This window comes from Sceloporus occidentalis, unplaced genomic scaffold, assembly GCF_023333645.1.
Source record: "Sceloporus occidentalis isolate IW3139 unplaced genomic scaffold, rSceOcc1.0.p SCAF_5, whole genome shotgun sequence".
Classification (NCBI taxonomy): Eukaryota; Metazoa; Chordata; class Lepidosauria; order Squamata; family Phrynosomatidae; genus Sceloporus; species Sceloporus occidentalis.
The window spans coordinates 31,610,988-31,635,947 of NW_028316985.1; the positions used below are offsets into that span (position 1 = coordinate 31,610,988).

Genomic DNA, 24,960 nt, shown 5'->3' on the forward strand with positions numbered 1-24,960 from the left:
AAAAGAATTCACAGCTCTTCAGCAAAGCCAAATGTCCTTATTAGGTCTACCAGTTAGTTTGCCTCTATCTAGCAGGAAAACAGTGAAGGAAAAATATATCCCATTTTGAAAGGTTTATGCATTTTTAAGGTAAAAATGAAACTGAAGCCTATAGTCTCTTGCTTCAGTGTTTCCTTATGTTTGAGGTATGGGGAAGAGAATATACAGCCCTGCAGTGTGTAAGCCCCATATTTTGGGGGATAAACAGGGTAAGAGAAATGTCACAGCATAATAGTCTCAAAAACCATTAAAATCTTCTGTATTAAAGTATTCATTGTGCTCTTTCATTAGTGCCCATTCGGTTGGCAACTGTCCTTTGCCAGCTTTGGCACTGACTTCAAAACAGGAATAGGGTGATTATCAATAGGAAGAAATCTAGAATTTACCAGCTCCTTCAAGATGAGAGAGAGAGCTACCAAGTAACTTTGGTAGTAAACAACATAACAAAATTTGTAGGCTTCTGTCTGCAAAGTGCTGGTTCCTAAAGTTTGGGATATCATCATCATCATCATCATCATCATCATCATCATCATCATCATCATCAGTTCCACAGTCTACCAAGCATTTTTGACTCCAATTTTGGGACATCAATGCTTTGGATTCTATCTAAGAATCTAGGACTCAGTCTAGTGGGCTAATGTGGCATATTCTAAATAGTAGGGTCCCTTTTGGTAACTGCATTGTTGTAATTTTATCTATTGTGATTTTATTCAAATGTTTTGGAAGTTTGGAATTACTTTCAGAGGTACTGAACCTCAATTTGTTTGTGTCCATATTTCATCATTCCCCCCCCCCCCTTTTGTATATGTGTGTGTTGTGTGCCTTCATGTCATTTCCAACTTATGGCAATCCTAAGGTGAACCTAACACAGGGTTTTCTTGGCAAGTTTCTTCAGAGAGGATTTGCCATTGCCATCCTCTAGGGCTGAGAGAGTGTGACTTACCCAAAGTCTCCCAGTGGGTTTTCATGGCCAAGCAGGGATTCAAAGCCTGCTCTCCAGAGTCACAATCCATCACTCAAATCCCTTCATCATTCTGAATCCAGAATAAGCCTTGTGGGCTAATGTGGCATACTCCAAGTAGTAGGGTCCCTTTGAGTACCTGTGCTGTTGTGATCCTGTCTAGGGTGATTTTATTCAGATGTTTTGGAAATGTCTTTGGAATTGTTCCCAGAGACACTGAATCTCAATTTGTTTGTTGTTGTTCTTAGCTGCCTTAGAGTCGATCTTGACTTCTGGCGGCCCTGTGAATGAGACGTCTCCAGGTCCTTCTATCCTCCACCTCTCTGCTCAGGTCCTGTAGGATCAGGCACATGGTCGGTCTCCTTGACTGAGTCTATCCCTCTGTCATGAGGTCCTTTTCACCTTCTGCTTCCCTCCAACATTCCCCAATTATGCCTTCTCATGATGTGGCCAAAGTACGACAGCCTCGGTTTAGTCATCTTGGCTTCTAGGGAGAGTTCAGGCTTGCTTTGTTCTAGGACTCAGTCGTTCTAGGATCTCATAGTGCAGGTGTCACTATTCCACAATCCCCCCTCTCTTTCTTTCCAATCCAGCTCTCCCCAGCAATTTCCACATCTGTAATTCAAAATTAAAGTTGTGGCTGTTGTTACCTTGCCTTTTCAAATCCTTTCCTTAGAAGCAAGAAGAGGCTGTAGGAGTGGATGCACTCCCCAGCTCCTAGGGATAGATGTCGCTTCAGAGCCCCCAGATCAGATCTCTGGATTGCAAGTTGCCAAGACACACAAGTGCCCAGGTTTGAGGGGGAAAGAAGTGTGTGTGTGTGTGTGTGTCAGCCAGGTCGGTTTTGGAACTGAGACTCCTAGAGAGAAAGAGAGAGATCAAGAGACAGAGAGCGGAGGGAGAGAGAGAGAGACTGAAGAGTGTTTTCATCCAAGTCCAGAAGAGGACAAGAAGCCAACATTGCACATCCTTGCGCTGCAAACTTTTGAGCCATGCCTGTCTTGTGATTCAGACTTGCTTCGCAAATTGCAATCGCCTTTCCCTCTTTGCAACCCAAGGGAGGGAGGGAAGCAAGCAAGCAAGAAAGAAATCAAGGGACAGAGGAAGGAAGCCTCGGCTTTTCAGCATCGGTTCGCCTTGCATACTGAGTCGCAGCTGCATCGGACTGCTGCAAGAGTCTTCCAAAGAGAGAGAGAGAGAGACGGTAAGAGGAGGAGATGGAGTGCCATACCTGGGGTCAGATCAAGAGCCCCCAAACAGGTTGGAGGGGAAGGAGGAGGCTTGTGTGTGTGTGTGTGTTTCTTTTAAGGAAAAGGGGTCCAGGGCTTGGTGTAACGAGGGATCTTGCGGAACTGCTTGCGCTCGGCTGCATCCGCACTGTAGAAAAAAATCCAGTTTGAGCCCTTTTGAACTGCATGGAATTTGGGGATGCATTGAGCCATGGCAGTTCAAGCGGGCTCAAACTGGATTATTTCTGCAGTGCGGATGCAGTGGCAATCTGATCCGATTCAGAGAGCCCTGAAAGAGATGGTTTTTTTAGGACGGATGGTGGCTTGTCTGTCTCCAGCATGCAAAGCTTTGTCTTACCTGGAACATATTTTGTTCGGATCCCTATGATGTCTTCCGTCCTGGTGTGTAATAGCATTTGTGGAAGGGGAGATTTATTTAAATATGAGCTTTGAAAACAAAATCTAAAGAAGTAATTATTTTTATAAAAAATATGTAGCTTATAGAAAAGCTTTGTAAGTTTATGGGGTAGTGTGCAACTGGCAAAGAAACCAGGTGAGGACCTGTTGGTCTCTTGGTGCTTTTGAGATGAGAAAGAGAGAAATTGATATCCTATCTATCTATCTATCTATCTATCTTTAATTGAGCCAAGAGCTCTAGAAGTAAGGTTAAGAGAATGGGCACTTGGACTGGCAACTGAACCAGCTTCTAGCCAATTCACCAAGTCACTCCTTGGTTAGCTATTTCAAACACATAAGAGTTTATCACACTAGGGCTAATTTTGGCATTAAAGAGAGATTAAAGTGCATTTAAAGCATTGTACAAATAAAGCCAAAATGGTGAGTAATTGCATGAATGATTATCACACGCAATTGCGCAAATAAAGTGATGTTGGAAGTGCATCGTAGCTGAAATCCTGAAATTAAAAAGATGTGTGTTAATGCTTCTTTGTGACCACTTTAATGGCGGGTTTTGTGTGATGTCGTGTGTGATCTTTTCATGTAATTATGCAATTTTTCCAGGTTATTCATGGAATAAACTCCCGATCTCCTTTGTGTGGTAAATTCCATAGCCATGTCTGTCTGTAGAATCAGTATCTAGAGAGATCTCGTAGCACCTTTGAGAATCACTGAAAGAAAAAAGTTGGGTGCATGAGTTTTTGTAGACTTAAGTCCGCTTCCTCAGATGCATTTGGTTTAATATGCCATTAGTGTGTGAGAATGTCAATTCAAATTCAAAATCCTTTGGGTATGGAAATGAAGTGGCAAGTCCAGTTTTAACTGTTAAATAAAGGCAGTGGAAACTGTAGCCTGACAGTGAGGAGAAAGTATGAGTGTGGGAAACAAAAGAGAGTGATATGATGAAGAGGTCAAGGGTGTTATTTGTTAGTCAGTCCTTTGGCCTCAGTTTCCCACCAAGCAAAGAATCGTGACCATAATATGTCTGTTGTTGTTATATCTCATTTTCCTCAAGAAACTGGGACACAAAGCCACTTACAAATTAAAGGAACAATACAACTAAAAGCATCTGAGCTACTTGCCACTGGAAAACTAGCTAAAAGGTTTGCTTGGGAGAAAGTGCTGCTATTCAAGATGTGGAGATGGAAGTGTGGAAGGGCAAACCATTGGCTCTGATGTTATAGAACTCTTGCAGTTGTGACAGCCAACATAGATGTCATATATAGCAGAGTGGTTCTTTTTCTGTACCCCCTCATTTGATTCCTGTATCTATACCTGTAGATCACTGTAGCTAATCTTGGCTTCCTATAAAATGACCAAGACTTCATCTTTCCAATGCCCTCCATAGGTGCCAGTACCTGAAGGGTGTTCTGAGTCAATAAAGGCAATTTCAGTGAGTCAGAAAAAGCTGCAGAGTGGGAGACAAGCAAAGGAAGAAAGTATCTTTATGGGGCACAGAAGATAATTGTTCCGAAGTATACATCTCACTTTTGCGTGGATTTTCAAGAGGCAATGATAATGAATGGCTGCAGATATCAAAGTGATTCGAGCACTGAATGGCTGTGTACCTTGGGACGGGTTGCCCAGAAGCCCTTTGAGAACCCATAATAAGGGACATGGGCTTAGATTGCGAAGGGCATCATGCAGGCGCTGTTAAAAGGAATGAAATTAAAATAGGGTGTCTCTATTCAATCCCTGAGTGGATATGCTTGTGTATCTATTAGGACAAGAGGTAGTACAGTTCAGTAGTTAAGAGTGTGAGCATGGATTCAGATATTGTAAGTTTGTTTGCAAAGTACCAATATGACTAGTGATATGTTTGACCTTGGGTAAATCATTCCACCTTGTTTTCCCATCTCTGGATTGTGATGTTGTGAGGCATATGAAAGAAAAGATGGGGTTTTGTGTTGTTGTTTTTAAACAGGCATGGATCATTAAAAGCTGTGTGAGGATGCAAAATGACTAATAGCAACACCACTCTCCTGAAGTGGGTTCATGTCAGTTTGAAAGCGCATGGTCCAAAACACACTTCAGAAATAATCCAGTTTGAGACCACTTTCACTGGCTGGGCTCAGTGCTAGGGAATTCTGGGAACTGTAGTTTTGTGAGACATTTAGCCTTCTCAGTCAGAGGGTTCTGGTGCCACCACAAACTACAATTCCCAGGATTCCCTAGCACTGAGCCAGGGCAGTTAAAGCGGTCTCAAACTGGATGATTTCTGCAGTGTGTTTTGGACCCATATCTGTAAAATGAAAATGAAAGTTAGTTCTGTCGTGATGCACAATTATATAAACTGTATTGTTGTGTGTACCCCACACAGGATCACAACAATACATTCCTAGTATACACAAGGATTTCAGTACAGAATTGCTACATGAGTAAGCTTGTGGTTTAAAATAGTGGCCACCATGCAGTGATCAAAAAATTGCTAAAACTGAACTGATTTAATGGCAGACAACAACTTTAAAATAAAGCTTTGCTTAATTAGGATCCACCACTGAGTTCAGACTATACTCACAGGCTGAGAAAATAAATGGTATGACCCTTCTCTTCATGATATAACCAGGATTAAATAAAATACTGTAGCTTGATATGAGGAATGGCAAAGTTAGTGTGAAATGTCTTCTAAAATGCAACAAAGATACATTGCATAGGTATTTTATATAGCTCACTCATAGTCTGAACATAAGCAATTTTGTTCATATAAGTTTACTCATAAATAAGGGTACATAGGATGGCAGCTCTAGCATGAGAGGTGAGACTGCGATTGAAAGACTGAAAGCAGGGATAGATCTAAAGCAGCTTTTGTCTCTGAATTTCCAGTGGTGCAGTTGCAGCAACAAAATTACAACCCACATATTTGCCCTGAAATATTGTTTTAGAGTGATATTTTTGCTCATGGAAGCCTCTGTGATATGAATTTCTCTTCTATAACAAGACATGCACTCCCCATGAGTCTCCTTTTAGCATGACTATTGGCTTTTCAGAAATCAAAGGTGAGGGATTTACACTTCTTGTTGCTATCACAACACTGAAATTCATGATGAGCAACAGTGGGGAGCAGAGTAGCATGTAGTGGGATTCAGGGGCATGAACATCACCCCATATCTGTTTTGTTCTCTTATGTTCTTATATAGCACTGAGCTGGCTGTTACACTATATTGGCCATGACAAAATAATGTTCTGCCCTATTTAGGGTTACAGAACAAAATTTGTACCAGAGCTGATTCATATATTGTTCCCCTAAGAGGGACCAGAGATTGAAAAAGTTATTATATTAGACTACAGTCTCTATCACACAACATAACTATAGCACTACCCAGTTTGTTGGGGGCAGTTAGTTTACACATTGTAAACCATTTAGGGTGTGCTTCAGTGTACATATAGAAATGTACACTTAAGCACATATAGAAATTTACTTGCTATTGCTATAATTATAGCACTCTATAGCACCTTAACTGCTCACTCATTTATTTATTGAATTTATATTTTGCCTTTCTCCCAAAATGGGATTCAAGGTGGCTTTCAATAATTTTTCAAAGGTCCCGCTAAGTCCTGAGATTGTTAGTTCTGATAGATATTTGGATTTCTCTACCAAGTAGTTCTTGTGCTCCATCAAACTACAAATCCCAGGATTCTGTAGAATGTAGCCATGTAGTTAAAGTAGTATCACTGTGCTCTAATGAAAAGTGAAAAACCATTATACCTTCCAGAACCAGCCCATCATAGCCCATGCTGGCTGGGGGATTTTTGAGAGCTATAGTACCAAATGATAATTTCCAAGCTGAGACAAATGTGCCCCAGGCTTTTTTCCCCTCAGCAACCACAGCTGTTTTGCTGTTGATACAAAGCTCCAGAAATGAGTCAAGATATTAATTTTTTAACAGCTTGGGAAATAAAGACAGATCATCAACCAGATCTGGGAACATATATAATCCAAACCTAACCTTGTATAAACAGTAACTAAATAAAGAGCCCACTTTTTATTTCACAAGAACCTTATTTGAACTTTGTCAGAAGATGAAACAGACTGTACCTCTATGCATTCTTTTTTGGCCCCACTGTGTGCTTCCCCCTCCTTCTACCACACATATCAGTGCAGAGATACATATCTGCCAAAGTCATGAATCCAGAGAAGTGAGCTCTAAACCTCATACATTTATGCAACAATAAGTTTGTGCATTTGTATGAGTGTGCATGGCACATGCAGATGCCCGTGTGTGCATTATATCCTCCTATATTTCACAGATGAAAACTGGGACCGTGCAACATGACAAGTGTCTAAGAGGGTGAAAGTTAATGAGGAAGAACAGACCAGCTAAGAGAGGCTCTAGTGGTTTGTTTTTGCCTGAGCCTCCTGGGAAGCATAAGATTCTCCCCCCACCCTCCCCACTGAACTGAATGCAAACTACTTTTGCACTTTGAACTCATTTTGTAACAATTGACATAAGGAGGAGGAGAGAGAAACTCGAATATTTTAAAAGCAGCTGAAAAAGTAGGACAGCACAGGAATAATTGGGACTGTCCCTGCCAAACTGAGACAATTGAAGTGTATGATGTCTGCGAGAGAGAGAGGGGGATGGAGGGAGGAAAGGAGACAGCTGCTTCATCCTGAGTCAAATCATTGGTCTATGAAGACCAGAATAGTCAACTCAGGTCCAAAACACACTGCAGAAAAAATCTAGTTTGGGACCACTTTAAATGTCCTGGCTCAGTGCTGTGGAATTCTGGGAACTGTATCTTTGTGAGACATTTATTTTTCTCTCTCATAGAGAATTGGTGCCACAATAGACTACAATTCCCAGAATTCTTTAGCACTGGATCAGGGCAGTTAAAGTGGTCTCAAGATGGATAATTTCTGCTGTGTGTTTTGGACCTCAACATGCCAACAGCTCTTCAATGTTTCAGGCAAAATTCTTTCCTAGTCCTACCTGGAGATCCCTAGGGCTTGTTGGTAGCCTCCTATCCAGATATTTACCAGGCCCAGACCTGTTTAGTTTCTGCAATCAGACAAAATTAGTTGGGTTCAGGGAAGTATGGTAAATGTTAAAATGTTCACAGCACCCACTAGCATGACATCATCATCATCATCATCATCATCATCATCCTGTTTATTTATAGCCCGCTTTTCCAAAAGAGATCAAAGCGGGTTACAACAAGGATATAAAACATTATACAATTTGAACAACAGTATATAAACATCATAAAAACATTCCAAAATTAAAAACACAATAAAACCACAGAGAATAAAAACCATGGCCAAAAGACAGAACTAGCAGGAAAGCAGCATGTATGATGGGGAACGGATGTCAAGACACATGGGGGAAAGCCTGTTGGAAGAGATAGGTCTTAAGTCTCTTCCTAAACAGGTCAAGGGAGGTAACAGAGCGGAGCTTGTCGGGAAGATTATTATTATTATTATTAATTATTAACCTTTATTTATGAAGTGATGTAAGTTTACACAGTGCTGTACATGCAATCTTTTTAGTTAGACGGTTCCCTGCCCTTGGGCTTACAATCTAAAAAGACATGACACAGAAGGAGAAGGGAGTGGTGGAGGGAAAGGGTAAGAGGTCCAGCAGTTCCTCTCTACCTCCAAGGCCTGGACCAAGGCAGATGGACTGGAGGGAGGGCTTGGGTTCATAATGGATGGTTAATCATTTTCCAGGGAAAATACATACTCTCAAGTAGGATAATGCATATACAGTACATAGCAATACAGGAAATGGTAGTCCAAAAAAGTAATTTTGCCAAGCTCTGCCTGGCAGTGAGTTTATTGCTTGGTGCTTCAGTCCTGCACTGATTGTTCTATCACTTTGGGCCTTGTGTTCTTCTTTTCAGTCCTGAGAGTAAAACATGCCTTTTATTAATCCATGCAGATCTAAGCAATGATGAAGACTATGTCTAGTGGGAACTGCACTTTGAATGTGCCAGCCAAGAACTCCTATCGGATGGTTGTGCTGGGAGCCTCCAGGGTTGGCAAGAGTTCCATTGTCTCACGATTTCTCAATGGCCGCTTTGAAGACCAGTACACACCCACAATTGAAGATTTTCATCGCAAAGTCTACAACATTCGTGGTGACATGTATCAGCTGGACATCTTGGATACATCTGGGAACCACCCATTCCCTGCCATGAGAAGACTTTCAATTCTCACAGGTTAGCTCTTTCTCTGTGTTTTTGGGTTACTAGTAGCTGTTCAAGTCTGTCCAGATCAAGACAAACCATTTTGAGGGAGAACAGGCAAGGTTCTCATCAAGAAACTAATTGTATGATGTTTGGAGGGTTTTTTGTTTATGACTGAAAATAACAGACAAAATGTAATTCAAGTTCAGTTAGCATCTCATGTGCCTAAGCATACTTTGACTTTGGCTTTCCTGTACAAATGACACCCATATTGCAGTATGGAAAGAGAAGACACTTGTGAGATGGAATGAAAGTCTATTGATTAGAAGGGATTTTGAAAAGAAAGAAGTGTTGTAAGTCTTTTTGATGTACCTTGGGAATAGTTCTGCCACGCCTGTCAACAAAATTATTTATTTAATAGGAGGGCCTAAAAACCCTAAAGGTATGAGATCCTGTCTGATCTTGGAGGTTAAGAAGGATCAATCCTGGTTAGTACTTCGATTGGCAACTGGATTGCCAAGGAATACCACATGCTGTAGAATATATTTCAGATGAAGTAACTACAAAACCACCTCTCCTTGCCTAAGAAAAGCCTATGAAATTCATGGGGTTGTCATAAGTCAACTTGAAGGCACACACATGTCCAAGAACCCAAACTTCCATGAATGGCAGCAGGGTTTCTGGAAGAATCCCTTCTCAGCTCTTCTTAGTGATATGGGACAAAACTTGATACCTTGCACTTGCAAAAACATATTTTAAAATGGTTGATAGTCTGCTTGTATCACAGGCTGTTATGTGCTCCACACCTTAGCTATGACCCTTCCTCTAAAAATGTCTCCAGCAACCAAGGGTCAAGCTATTTTAGTAGATGTTCTCTCTCAAGTGGTGAGACATCTGCATGTCATGGAATGTAATTTTCCTCATCTACATACTTTGCATTTAGGTAAATGTGGATTTAATTTACAACTATGACTGCTGAGGCACATATCTATGATGAAATTGAATTGTAGAAGGGAAAATATGCAATATGCAACACCTAGTATGACCCTTGCCATCTCAAGCAGCTTGTGTTCCATTTGGGAGAAAAGCAGAAAATCAATCAATCAATCAAAAATAAATAAATAAATATCCTGTCCCTCCAAAAATGCTGTAAAAAGATTCTTAGCAATAAAACTCAAGAAAGGGGCTCAGTATAAAAGTGATTATTGTGAAACTGTTTCCACTAAATTTGGGAGGATTAACTTTTTCTCTCATGCAGAAAGGTTTTTAAATGTGCAAACCCCTGCTTGTCTCATTCTAGTAAAAAACATTAGAACAGTAAGACTTTAGCAAAGCACTAAAGTGTTAAGAAAAACTTTTAGCTCATTCTTTATATGCTGTTTATTGAACAGGTCTTAAAGTCAAGAAGACCCACTTCTGTCAGAATATTGCAGGAGAAAAATATCACAGTGGTGATAATCCTACTACTTGGTGCCCTTTTGTGTTTTGGATACCATGTGGCTTAAGTGAAGAAAGAAAGTGGAAAAGAGGTCATTTAACTACCTCATGACAGCAGCATTGTGTCTGAAAGATGCTGCTAAAGAGGAGAGGAAAAAGGAGGAAGTGGTAGAAAGAAAGAGGGCCCAAACATACAGGCCAAAATAAAGCTGCTTCGGGTCGCTTTGGAGGTATGCTGTTTAAATGACACAGGCATCTTAAGAGGCCAGAAGCTGCGCCAAAGCTGTGCTCCAGTCCTTAGGACTGGAGTGTGGCTTTGGTGTGGCTTCCAGCCTCTTAGGACACATGTATCATTTAAACAGCATACCTCCAAAGTGACCCGAAGCAGCTTTGTTTTGGCCTGTCTGTTTGAGCCCTTAGACACCTATGTTGCACCTGTCATTTTCACAGCTTGGCAAATTTACTTTTTGGGGACCAAAGATCCCAGAATCTTCACCACCACCTTTTGGCTAAAAACCCTCTCTACAGCATGTTTGTACAGGCAGAAGATGTCAAGAGTCAAACCAGATGTTCAGAGGAATTTTCCCTTTGAAAATAATCAGAGATATGTCACATACTCCACCTGTCCCAATTGGTCAGGGACAATCCCAATTAATCCTCTATCATCCCACTTTTTCAGTTGCTTTAAAATTGCCCCAATTTCTCTCTCCTCCTCCTCCTTTCCTCCTTTGTCATCAGGTTATTTCAGTTCTGCATACTGAGTTTAAAGTCCAAAAGTAGTCCTGAATCAATTGACTCAGTGGGGTATGTGTATGTGTGGAAACTTTTCCTTCTCAGTAGGCTCAAGAAAAACCAAATTGCTGCAGCTTCTCCCAGCTTCTGGATTCTTCCTAATTGGTAATTTTTGTCATCTTGACCATGCCATGATGTTGCTGGATCACAAGCACCCCACTTTTCATTTTTGAAATGTTGGAGGTGTGTTTTGTGCCTCAGCTGTCACGGTAGGGAGATTCTGGAAGTTGTAGTGTGGAAAAACGTAATTTTGCCAAGTTCTGGTAATTTCCCCCAGAAAAGCCAATAACAGCTAAAAGAGATGGATTTCAAGTGCAAGCTGGAAGTGAAATAGTTATGTTGTTTTCAAAATGTTATTTTACTAAAATTCTTGGTATCTTAGTTCATTGTATTTTATATGTATATTCTTGTGGGCTTCCAATTCTCTGTAAACAGCATCCCTTTAATCCAAACTCCTACTTTCAGAACATTTTGGTTATACAGTACACCATAATATAAACAAGATTGTTCATTGATTGCTTCTTTGAAATGGGCTTTAAATAGGTTGTAACAGATTGCCTTCTCTTTCTATTGGAACGCTACAGGGGATGTTTTCATCCTAGTGTTCAGCCTGGATAACAGAGAATCCTTTGATGAAGTCAAGCGACTCCAGAAGCAGATCCTTGAAGTCAAATCATGCCTGAAGAACAAGACTAAGGAAACAGGAGAGCTGCCCATGGTGATCTGTGGCAACAAGAATGATCATGGTGAACTCTACCGCCAGGTGAGCTCTGAAGAAGCTGAGAAGCTTGTCTCCAGTGATGAGAATTGTGCTTACTTTGAAGTCTCCGCCAAGAAGAACACCAATGTGAATGAGATGTTCTATGTTCTTTTTAGCATGGCCAAGCTTCCTCATGAGATGAGTCCTGCCCTTCACAGGAAGATCTCTGTCCAGTATGGTGACACCTTCCACCAAAAGTCCTTCAAGATGAACAGAGTCAAAGAGACAGATGCTTATGGCATGATCTCTCCCTTTGCTCGTCGACCCAGTGTCAATAGCGACCTGAAATACATCAAATCCAAAGTCCTCAGAGAAGGGCAAACAAGGGAGAGAGAGAAATGCACAGTTCAGTGAAAGAAACTGCTGAGACAGAGTCTGTAGAGTATGTGCAGTGCCTTACAAAAGAAAATGGCTGATCGGGGAATGTTGTTAATGGATTTGTCAGGCCCAGGTAATGACTGCAAATCACAGTCATGAGAATAAGGCTCAAAACCACTTTTTCAACAGTATCACACCATTGATGTAAAGAAATTATTTCAAAGGACAGTATTGTAAATACTTGAAGCTGTCTGGTAAGTAATTACCACATGCAGCACCTATGACTTGTTCTTTCATTATATAAAAAAATTTCTGGTTTTCTATTTGTTTTTCTCTCCCTTGAAGAAACTGTATAAAGAAGGCTGAATCTCAGCATTATATGAGAAATTAGTGCAGGATGAGTAACTTGCATAGTTTTGCTGAGTTTCCATATACAGTGGTTAATCTTTGCTGTCAAGATGAAAACAATGTTGTTTTCCTCCAATTCTTCTTCAGAAATAAGACTCATGTTGCACCTTCCTATCTTGGTTCAATGAACTCAGGGTGGCTTCCAAGACAATTTGTATATATGTATATATGTATGTATGTAAGTATGCATATTTCTGATTTGCCCTTAAGTAGATTTGTTTGGTTTGAAGAAGGCTGGGACATTTGGGAGTTGGTGGAGAAATGCACTTTTTAACATGGCACTGGCAGTTCATATCACTTCATATTCTGGCTTTAATTTTGTTTTTGTTTTCCAAGCAAAACCAGATGGCAAATTGTCTGTTTTAACTGAAATGTGAGCTAATCAGCAAGTAGGAACTAGAAATGCCAATTGTTTTCAAGTCACAAAATTTATATAGTAATTTGAAGTTCTTGTACTGTAAAAACCCAGCACACCTGGCTGCTTCATGTGCTTTTCTGTTCCTAAGAAGAATATCTTTACATTTCAAATCCCACCCATCTCCACTTAACTTGCTTTTATTCAGCACTTTTGTCCTCAAAACCAGAGCTTGGTTACTTTTTTGGGCTAAAACTCTCCAAGTGAGCATGGACAATGGCGATGCAGTGAGCATGGAGTCATAATACAAAAAAGTAGTTCTCCCAAGCTTTTCTGACAACCACAGTGGCTATGTAATACCAAATCCCATGACCTACCTGGTGGCTCATGCCACATCATGGCCCTTACCCTATAACCCCACACCTATGTTACGCTATGTTATCTGGCTTTCAGGTCAGCTGAACACAGTAGGACTTACTTCTAAATTTAACCTGCACAAATCAGGTGAAACAAACATGTAAAATTCAGTTTAGAAAGAGACTGTCTTCCAAGTCATAGCCACTGTGGATATGAGCACCAGAATATAATGCACAGATGTAGTTTGATTTCAAGAAGGTAGAACTTTAAAAAAAAAAAAAAAGCCAGCATAACACAAATTGTTTGTTGTTGTTCTTGTTGTTGTTGTGTGCCTTCCAGCCATTTCTGACTTATGGCAACCCTAAAGTGAACCTATCACAAGGTTTTCTCAGCAGAATTTGTTGGGGTGGAGGTTGCCCTTGCTTTCCTCTGTGGCTGAGACTTGCCCAGTGAATTTCCATGGCTGAATGGGGGTTCAAAGCCTGGTCTCCCAGTGTGCTAATTCAGCACTCAAATCACTACACCATACTGAGTCACATAGATGGTTTTACTCCATATAAATTCATCAATTCATACCATAACCTGTCTTGGCCCAGTTGTGTTCACTGAGGTGTTCTGAAGCTACCACATGTAAGAATGGGATAAAAGGATGGGATGTTCCAGCCTCATTTATTCATAATTCTCCCATCCAGATGACCCCTGCCTCTCTCAGTCTCATCTTGTTCCCTTTCTTCTTTTGTTCCTTCGTGGTGTGCTGGGACAACTGTCTGCACTGATAATAGACATTTTTAAGGGAAAAAAATACCTCAGACGTGAGTATGTTGGTGTGTGTGTGTGTGTGTGTGTGTAGTTGTATGTATACATGGCTGCAATGTATGTAGCAGGGGAAAGACTTTAGTCTCAGTTATGTTGACATACTGTGTGAACTGTGTGGATTATAGATAGTCCTGATATTCTGTACCAGCTGTTGATAATATTACACCTCTGTGTTCTATTATACCTCATGTTCTGCACATATGTAAATGGTACTGTATGTTCTGCAAGCCGTATTGGGCTGAATGAATGTTCACTCTGATATCTGACTGGTAAACAAAGTTTGAAGTATATCTGTAAAAGTCCTTAACAGATAAAAGTATCATCCTCCCTGTGGATTCGTCAGCCCCACACCTTTCCTTGCCTTGCAATGTAAAATGCAGTATTGTCTAATTTCCTCTAGTGCCATGGCAACCACTTATATTATTTTCAAGTGACTCAAAAACTTGTATAATAAATCTATGTATATATACGTATACATTCTTTTCAAATAAACCTGATTTATTTGTTAGCTGTGTCCTGAATGTTCTCATTTTCTCAAATTAGGAAAATGACTGATGACAAGTTACTGTACATCCCAGTTGGATATGTGGGTGTGTTTTAGAAAATACATGGTGTGGTGGAAATGTAATTTAAAAGCAGAAACTTCCATTGGCCCAGCAGGATTCAAAGAGGCAGAAAAAGACACGCAGCCTATTTCGAACTTCCTTGACAGTTGAAGGTGCTTTGACATGTCCTCATTATGGACTGGCCAACCAGCAGCCACAAATCTCTCCATCAAAGAAGAATTACTACATTGCTACTAATGGTGGGCAGTATGTGGGGAGATACATGTCTCTCAAGATTTCTTCCTTCTCTGTTTGGAGTGGGAGGGTAATAAATGAAGAACGCCAGCTAAACACTTCACATACATTCATCATAGAGCTTAGACTATTGGCAAAGGTTTGTGGGAGTTTTGGAAGAAGAAGCATGTAATCCACTTTCATCATTTCTGAGAGCAGACCACAACAGAAACTAGAAACACAACGGAATTGTTTCCAGAGCAAAGCTGAACAAAGCATTGCAAAAGAAAAATGATAAAGATTACAATAAGCCTGTTTTGTGACACTTCTCCAAGGAAGGTTGTGGTGGAAAACAAGAGAGAAGAGAAGCCTCTTATCATTGTAGGATTCAAGTGTATCAAAAGCAATTCATTGTTGTTATGTGCCTTTTAAATTGACTCTCACTTATTGTGGCAACCTTATCATAGGGTTTTCATGGCAAGATTTATTCAGAGGTGGTTTGCCATTGCTCTCCTCTGGTATTCTCTGGCAGTCCCTTCCAAATACTCACCAGACCTGACCCTTCTTAGCTTCTGAGATCATACATAACCTGATGCCTTTAGGTTATTTAGGTTGCTATCCAAAGCAATACTGCAAGGGAATTGTGTGTTACACATCACCAGCAATGTCACAAGTATGATCAAATGCATATCTGAGCCATGTTTCTGTTCCACAGGCATTCCAAATTTTGATGACTTTGCCAGCTGCAGCAAGAATCATGTTTCCCCACCAACACACTATATGTTGGGATACCAGGAAAATGTGATAACACCAAAACAGATATGCTTTATTGTGGAGAGATGTCTAGATTTCAAACAATACAAATGAGGGAGAATTACGCATCTTTTAATTTCAGATTGTTTAGATTCTAGAGTTTAGAAAGACCTGGAAGTAGGGTTTATATCTTTCCACTTGTGTCAACTGTAACGATCATTCAGTGGGACATAGTATGCCTGACAGATATTTTCAGGTTTCCACAGAGACCATTAGCTGACAGTAATGAATGTACTAGCAGTCCTGTTTGCAGCAGGTGAGACGTAAAACTATTTCTCTACACATATGATTTTATTTATTGACCTTAGAGTGCCTTTGGATATATTCAGAAAGCATGAGTCATTTGTGCTTCCTGTCTCCCCAGCTACGAGTTGTTAGAACTTAACCTAAGAACATAAGAGGAGCACTGTGGATCAGGACAAAGGCCAATCTAGTTCTATCATCCTGTTTCTGAATAGCCAACATACCTATAGAAAGCCAACAAGCAAAACATGACTATAGTTGCACTTTCCCACTTGTGTTCCCAGAAAATGCAATTTAGAGACTGGCTAAAGCTGCCTTTGATACAGGAGTTAATACTCAGCCATCAGGTAGCAACTGATAGTAGTATCCTCCATGGATTTATCTAATCCACTTCAAAAGCCATTCAGGTCCAGTGACCATGACTCCTCACATAAAAGCAATTCCCATAGCTAAACAATCAGCAATGATCAAGATATGATGTTGTCTAGAGCAGAGTAGCAAATGGCATTCTGCCCTTGCACCCCCCCCCCTTTATCAAGGTACTGCTAAGTTTTTTTTTTTTTTTGGGGGGGGGGAGGTTGCAAGAAAAGCATCACTTCCTACTCTCATAAAGAAAATAAGAAATACAGTGCTAATACAGTGGGTTAGGTTCCAGACATATTTCAAAGGATGGAATTATTTACACTATCACTTATGAAGTACAAAATATTGCTAAGCCTTAAAAAATGCAAAAGCAAAAATAATAAATAAAACAATTGTCAGAATATGACACTGAGACACACAGTGTGCAAATGCTGCAGAGAGCAAGAACATAGGTTACAAAATTATCCTGTACTGTATAACTGAAAAGTGCCCTATTAGTGAAGTGCTTTAAAGCAAAGCACCTTAACACAACCACATAGCCCAAAAAACTCACCTTAAAGTGAGTTTTGCCTGTAACTGACCATTTGCTGCTCTTTCATGATATTCAAAACCCAAGGATAAGGCATTATTCAACCATAGAGATGGGCCAGATTCATGATGAACCTTATTTATTTTTCCCCTTTTGTCAGCTCTGGATCTCTCATGTTGAAGTTTTATTGGATAACCTCACGGTCTGTTATTATTCTTGAAGAAATCCAATAGCTTTCAATTAGGATTGCAACCTCTAATTAGTAATTTCATATACTAATACTTTAACTGCAGATTAAAGTCCTCCTTTTCCCTACCTCATCAGTGTTATATCTGCGAGGAAAGGAAAAAACTACAGGTTGGGAGACTCTACTAACTGGTGACATTTGAAAAAGAAGTGCTGGGCACTTTACAGCTCTGACTCTTAAACACCTGTTACTTTTGATTTCACTAGGAACCATATACATATAGATTTCCATGTATAACACATGTCAGAATGTCATTCCATGGCCAAAGAGACCAGAAGGTACCTGCTTCCCATATGTGTTAAAGAGGAGACATCTTTCAGGAAAAGAAGGCTGCAGTCTAATTCAGCAAGAATGTAGTTGAATACACTAGGATCCAAATCAAGAGTTTTAGGAACCAAATAGTGACTTAAAAAGATAAATTTGCTAGTTTGGGGTTTTTCTTCCTTCACACTCAGATTTATTTTTTTAGTATCAAGTTCTTTCCATCTTTGACAAAATTAGTGAATTTTGGCAAATGCTTATCAAAAATGAATAGAAGTAAAATGCTCACCCATCTCTAATAACCATACCTTGTTGTTGTAGAAGTGAAAAGCTCCTAAACTCTCAGCTGAACGGCTGCCAAAAAGCTGGGGGGGGGGGGGGGAAGTCCCAATAAATTTTGTGAGATTTATTTCAGAGTAAACATCCCCAGTTACCTCTTTAAACTGGATCAGATCAGTCTATTCTTCTTAAATGTGCATGAGTTGTCCCAATATTTTCTAGGAACCTAAGCAGAGACCTTCTCAGGACTACATCCAAGGTTATAAATTATGTCACTGAAGCTTCATCACAACCACTCAGGCTTATTTTACATTTCTGAAGCCAAGAGTCATAACAATCTCACAAGAAGAATCCAGGTCTCATCAAGTCTCTGAGGCATGAAGCCAAGAGCAGACCTTAATTTGAGCTGTGGCTCAGTCCTGAGATGCTTCCTGTGCCAGGTTTCAGCTCTGGAGTTTTGAGCGTGTGCAAAGTGTGTTTGCCCTCTTTCTAAAGATCTCTCACACACTTCTGCAAGTAATGGGGTAGCTATTCCACACCAGAGAACAAGACTTCAAGGGCATGACATTTTGTTTGGCTGGGTGGAAAGGAGTTAAAATGTGGCTTTACATACCAAAAGATGGTAAAGGATGCTGTCCCCTCCAGGAAATTCTATTTCAGAGAGTACAACTCTCTCAATAAAAGACAGTCTCCTCAGCACTTGTTAAGATGAGATCATTCATCCTCATCCACCACTGCAAATGTAGTGACTCATAGTAATGTTAAGTATTCCTCACTTGTCCAAGAAATGAGATGTCTAAGGCGGCTCAGTGATAGCACATGTACTTTGTATGTGGAAAGTCTCAGGTCAGTTACCCAGCACCCAGTTGTGCTGGGAAAGACTTTAGTTTGAAAACACTGTGTCAGTGGAAATCACCTTGCATAACCTAGTGTCCTTTAGATGTGTTGATGCCAGCCCCCATCATCCCCAGTAAACATAGCCATTTGCCATTTGCCATGTGTCTGGGGATCATGAAGGCACTATTTTGGAGAAGCCTGGGTTGGCAAAACAGAGTTGACAATGTGAAGCCTCACTGCTTCCAAATGTCACATCATATATGGTCCATGCATCCAACCTTCAATCCATTTGAGTGGGGAAGCACTAGAAGCTTACATTGCCTTTATAATATGTGTTCTATTTACATGTCTTAAAATATAGCACAGCAGAAGTCAGCTCCTGCAGAAGGCAAGACAATCCTGCTTTGTGTCCACCCAAAACAACACTTACTCCTTTAGCTGCTACAAGCACCACTGAATTGGTACTCTGGCCTCACATGAAGCTTCAGAAGTGGAATTACAGCAGGATAGTAGAATCTGTGGTCATACTTTTTATCACACAATACCATGTCTATCCTGTAACCGCTTTGTCTTCCATCCATTTTTGTGGAGTTCTCCTTTTTATTGATGGGCAAAACCCCTCAATGCCTCCCAATTGCTCTGCTTTTCCACCATTGATTCACATGTGGTAAGTTAGTCCTGCTACAGTTTTGATATGCAGGCAGTCACATGATATGAATAGGCATCATTATGCTTTTCTGCCCCTCTCACCCCTGCCCCAGGCTATTCCCAAGCAAGCTGTTTTTTTCTTTTTCAAGTTCTTTTCTTTTCATTTCATTTATTTATTTTCTGTGACTGTGCAATTGGGGAGAAAAACAGAGCAATAAAGTCCTGCATCTCTGTTTCTGAACAAATCTCTTTCTCTACTCTCAGGCTAGCTGGAGCATGTCACCTTTCAAAACCTGCACAATATGCCCAAACCTTGGAACAGTAACTTTTTATAGCCCCCAACTCCTCAAATCCCCTAGGCTGGGGAAATCTGTGCGTTAAAAATGTAACATTCACAATCTGTGACATCCTCAATTACTAAGGGACATTGATATGAGAATGGAACAAGAGCTCTGGAAGATGAATTGCATCCTGTTTCCCACAGTGGCCAGCTAGCTGCTTCTATGTAAAGGCAATTATCCTAGAACAGCAGATATTCAGGAACTTACAGCCTATGCAAGCTGTATTCAGTTTTCCTGGCCAGAGGGCATTAACAGACACCTGAGAATATATCTAATCAGGGACCCCCAAACTATTTTTAAGATGGAGCAGCTCAACATTGGTAAGCAGGCCACACTTGCAGGTATATTTTCTCACAAAAGAACGAAAAAACAGTATGCATAACATTAAAATAACAACAATGAAATGAAGTAAGAAATAATTTGACTATCATAAAAAATAATGGCAAAGTAATAAATGAGTGTTACAAAGTCAAGCAAAACCCTGCACAATTGATAGGTCAGGTAGAAAAATATATGTAAGATCTTATGCACGATGCAAAAACTTCTACTAAGTCTGAGGTGGAAAGATGGAAAGAATAATGTGCAGGTCACAATCAGAGGAAGGACAAATTACTTCTCCTATTTACTATCCTCAAATATAAAGATTCTTGCAAGCACAATGTGTACTTAGTCCATGTGTTCAATATAGTTGCCTCCAAAGTAATTGTGGATACTATAGACATTCAGCATTTCAAGGAAGGGCTCAACAACAGCTCTCCTTAATTGTGTGGATGGATGTTTCATCATTCAGTACAATTCTAACCAATAATTTCTGAGGGAGCTTCACTGCATAGGAGTCTTGATGGTCGAATTCTCTTAGTCTCAGGGGGTCTGTGCCCCATACCTCCCATTCCAAACCATTGCAAGATCCATTCCTGTGATTAGACAGGGAGAGACAACCCCCTCAGGCAGCACATGCTAGGGGTGACCAGTATCACTGTAGGAAGAGAAGACAATTTAGTTATCCTCTTTCTCAATCAATTTTATATACCTATCATCTTCTCCCAATAGACTGAGTCTGTGTACACAGGGTCAGGAGACATTTGTGGCATATCCAGAGTTCTGCTTGATCATAGTGTCCAGGACAAGAAACAAGCCTAGGATTTTCTCCCTCCTTTTCCTCTTGGCCCTTGTTTTTTGTTTGCTTGTCTTTGTCCATCAATCTGTCTCTACATCCACTAACTGAATTCAGTGGGAGGAAAAACAGCTATGGACCTTATCACACTGAGGTTATTGGAGCTAAGATCATGGGTGAGTGCGGGTCGAATGATGCAGATTGACGTTACAATGTGACTGTTTTATCACACCTGGTTGCCCTTCCATTACCCTTCTGAACTGAGGGGGAATCAAATCCAAGGCAAGTCACGTGATGCGGATTCAGGCAAAGCAGAGTGAGTGCATATTGTATTTCCACACCGGTGCATACCATGGGGGATTCAACTATTCGAATTGGGGCCCTTGCACATGCTCAGTGGGGCCTTGAAGGCATCCTGAGCCTTTGCACTTCTGGGGTGAAGAAGGGAGCCTGGCTCCACTTTCACGGGAATGACAGCTATTTCCCCTCCACTTTCTTGGGAATGACAGCTGCACCTTTCTTCCTCCCTTCTATTTTCCCATCCCTGGCAGCCAAATTCAAAGGGTCCTCCATATCAGAGCCCCGATCCATTTCATCCACATCTACATCTATTCTCCTGTCATTCTCCTCATCTACATCTCTCCTTCCCTTTGTAGCAGTTGCCTTCTCTTAGGTTGCATCCACACTGAGGAAATAATCCAGTTTAACTGCAGTTTAACTATCCTGGCTCAGTGCTATGGAATTCTGGGAACTGCAGTGCCTGAGACAGTGAGCCTTCTCTGCCAGAGAGCTCTGGTGCCTCAGCAAACTAACAACTTAAATTATTATTATTATTATTATTATTATTTAAAAATAAAGTATTATGGGAGTCGGAGTTTGTTGTGGGGTCCTTGGCTCAAGGCTATGGAATTCTGGGAGTTCCATCTCTCCCTCCAGCCTCCTTAATAATAATTTAAGTTACTAGTTTGCTGAGGCACCAGAGCTCTCTGGCAGAGAAGGCTCAATGTCTCAGGACACTGCAGTTCCCAGAATTCCATAGCACTGAGCCAGGATAGTTAAACTGCAGTTAAACTGGATTATTTCCCCAGTGTGGATGCAACCTAAGAGAAGGCAACTGCTACAAAGGGACACACACAGATGCACACATCACTACCACCACCAACAAAGATTTGTAGTTTGGTGAGAACACAGAGCACTCTGTCAGGAGGACAGATGTAGATGAGGATTAAATGGATGGGGGCTCTGACACAGAGGATCCCTTTGGGGATATGTGTGTGTGTGCGAGAGAGAGAGAGAGAGAGAGAGAGAGAGAGAGAGAGAGAGAGAGAGAGGCAGGGAGGGAGGGAGAGAGGGAGAGAGAGAGTGCTCGCTGGGCAGGCTGCTCCGCAAGAAGTTGCAGCAAGGAAGGAGAGGGAAGCAGAGACAGAGCTCCAATGGAGCCCCGGTTGCCCTGAAACCAGAAGGAAATGGGGCAAATTGCAGCAGGGCATCATGGGAGATTTGCAACCCAGGGGTCTTGCGATGGTGTTCAGGAGCACCGGCAGATTGGAATTCCACACCAGACCAATCTGCAGTGAGTTCGAACTGACCATCAATGCGAATCCCGTCAATCCACTTATTTAGCACACTCGCCAAAATGAGGAGCCAGGAAGGATTCAGTTCGGAAGCCTCGCTGAAGGAGGACTCAAGGGGCTCCCATTGAAAGCAACCAGGTGTGAAAATACATGAACATTCTAACGTGAATCCATATCACTCAATTCGCACTGACCCTAATTCTGAGCTCAAAAAACCCAGTGTGATAAGGTCCTATATAAGCTCCAAGGAAGACATGAGTGTGGGACAGGATTTGAGACACTGTTAAGAAGCAAAGAAGCTTTGGATCCAATGGACCCTTCTGTTTTAATAAAAAAAAAAATCAGGCCATTTTGAGTTCCAGCCACTGCAGCATGCAATGGTTTAATCCTCTGCCACACTCCTGCTGAACCCTTCCTCAAACCCTCGGGGAAATGCCTGAAAAACATCTGGAAATGACAACAGACATGATGGCACATTGCTTCCAATTTCAGCACTTTTCTTCCAGTTTTCAATCTTTTCATGCAATAATTTCTAGCATGGATTTTACCTTGCTTTCTGTCTGCCACACACTGACTTTTGCTTTGTCATGTCTTGACCCTGATTATACATCAGTCACACAGTGATAGACCCATTCACCATAAACAAGACAGTCAAAGTTATAACAGTAATATTGGAGTATTGCCTTGGGTGCTGAACGTCGTGTTACTGAAAAGTTAATAGGACCTTGAAAGCTGGGAACACAAGGCAATAGAAATAATATTTTGGAGCTGAAGGGAGTGGGTTGTTTTTTATGATGAGGTACTAAAAAGAGCTAAATATGTACAACTTGCTTCCACAGTGTCTGAGAGTGAAAGAAACAATGTAACACGACAGAAATATCTGAAGTGGCTGAACATGCCAAACAAGGAGAGAAGTTAGATACATCAGGCTGCCTTGTGTGGAATGATAAGATTACATAAAGTTAGGAAGGGGGGGGGGGGGGGGAGAGAGAGAGAGAGAGAGAGAGAGAGACGAGAGAGATAATTTTTCTATACATTTTTTCTATATTTCTTTTCTCCCCAAAGAAATTGTTTCAGTGAAAAGTGGAATATAACGTAAAATGGAATGAAGTGTGAGGCCATAAAGGAGATGCTGTCCCCTCCTTTTCTTTTTAGATAGACAGCTTTCCTGTTCTTTCTTTTAAAGATTTTTTCCAAACAGTATTAGCATCATTAATTTATAAGATGAGAATTCCAATTTCGGTTTTACTGTAAATAGGATTAGTTAAATTAAATGCTTAAGTATGATTAACCCATTTCAATAGTTCTTTCATTCTGCAGAAATAAAGCAGTTTGACACCACTTTAACTGTCGTGGCTCCATCCTGTGGAATCCTGTGATTTGCAGTTTGGTGAGGTATTCAGCCTCGTCTGTCAGAGAGCTCTGGTGCCCCATCAAACTACAAATCCCAGGATTCTGTGTCCATTTCTGGAAACCACTGTTTAAAAAGGCTTATAAGGAGCAGCTTAAGGGTATATTTAGCTAAGGGAAAATAAAACTGAGAAGTGATGCGATAGCCATCTTTAATTATTTGAAAGGATGACATGGAGAAGATGGAGTGAGCTTGTTTTCTGCTGATCCAGAGACCTGATCATGAAACAATGGTTTCAGATTACAAGAAAAGAGGTTCCCTTAAAGATTAGGAAAACCTGCCTTCCATTTTGCCTTAGTGGGTGGTAATTATCACAGTGGTTGGTGGACTTTCCTTCTTCGGAGGTCTTTAAACTGAGCTTAGGTGGCAATTTCTTGGGAGTGCTTTAGTTGTGTATGTTTCTATGATTCTAAGATGTAGTAACCTGGACAGCTTTAAATGGAGGCTGGACACAGTCATGGAGGTTGGAATAATCAATGGCTACTAGTCAGAATGGATGTATGTCACTCCCAGTATCAGAGACAGGACAGCATGCAGCCTCAGACAGAGGATTAATATCCTGTCTGTGAGCTTCTTATGAGGAATCTGGTTGGCTATAAGGGAATCGGAAGTTGGTCTAAATGGCCTTTGGTCTGGTCTGCCACAGTTCTTATTCTACCACATTGTGACAGCCTGCCTGAAAACTATTCAGGGGCCAAAACAGTGCTTACTAGAGACCCCAGTGCTGTAGGTTCATCCCCCAAAAGATAACAATCTGCTTGGGCAAATGATATGCTTTATCCCATATCATTTGTCTTGTCCAGTTTTGCTCCCTCCCCTGAAAAATTGTTGCTTTCCCATTCCATAGTTTCATTTCTTCACTTACTCCCTTCACCCAATAGTCTTTTCCATTCCTATTTCCTCATTTAAAAACATGTTTCGCCACTTGGCTTTTAGATTGAAAAAGGAAACCACCCGAAAGACTTCCTCAGCGTGGCACCTAGAAGCATCTCAAGTGAAGGTTACCAAGCTATTGGCAACAACCACCCTCTTGGATTAATTATTTACTGAGCAAGGCTTAGATGTATACTTTGTTCATTATTCAAAAGCATCCTATGAATGATTTATGATGATGTGTCATGTCTCTCTCTGAACAAAATGAGATAGAGGACAGTGTGGGGGGATTTTAAAAAACAACATATTTTGTAAAAAGAAAATTAAAAAATGGTAGGAAGCTATGACAAAATGGCAGAAGGTAAAAATAAGCTGAAGAAAAAGGTAAAAAACCCACATATATGGAGATTTAGAATATGGGTGAGGAAGCACTAATGACCCATGATCTGAGAAGGTCTCACCAATCTGCAGCTGTTAGATGATGTGTGTGTCGCACACCCCAACATGTTCAGATTTTGAGCCACTGATAAGAAGGAAAAATGGAAGAAAGATAGCAAAAGAAAGCTGCATGGAAGTGTAGGCAAGGCTTGTTTA

At 40.8% G+C, this 24,960-nt stretch overlaps 1 protein-coding gene across 2 annotated transcripts; it reads left to right on the forward strand.

The window, feature by feature from the left end:
* The first annotated feature begins 2,186 nt into the window (after nt 1–2,186).
* Nucleotides 2,187–14,542, forward strand: RASD2 (RASD family member 2). Of its 2 annotated transcripts, none has more exons than XM_089528079.1 (3): nt 2,187–2,204; nt 8,565–8,844; nt 11,625–14,542. In XM_089528079.1, the coding sequence occupies exons 2-3, from the start codon at nt 8,574–8,576 to the stop codon at nt 12,152–12,154; spliced, it is 801 nt and encodes a 266-aa protein (XP_089384205.1). In that variant the 5' UTR covers nt 2,187–2,204; nt 8,565–8,573; the 3' UTR covers nt 12,155–14,542. The 2 variants fall into 2 exon arrangements, with proteins under 2 accessions (XP_089384205.1, XP_089384204.1); XM_089528078.1 differs by having other exon boundaries at nt 2,192–2,260.
* The last annotated feature ends 10,418 nt before the right edge of the window (nt 14,543–24,960 follow it).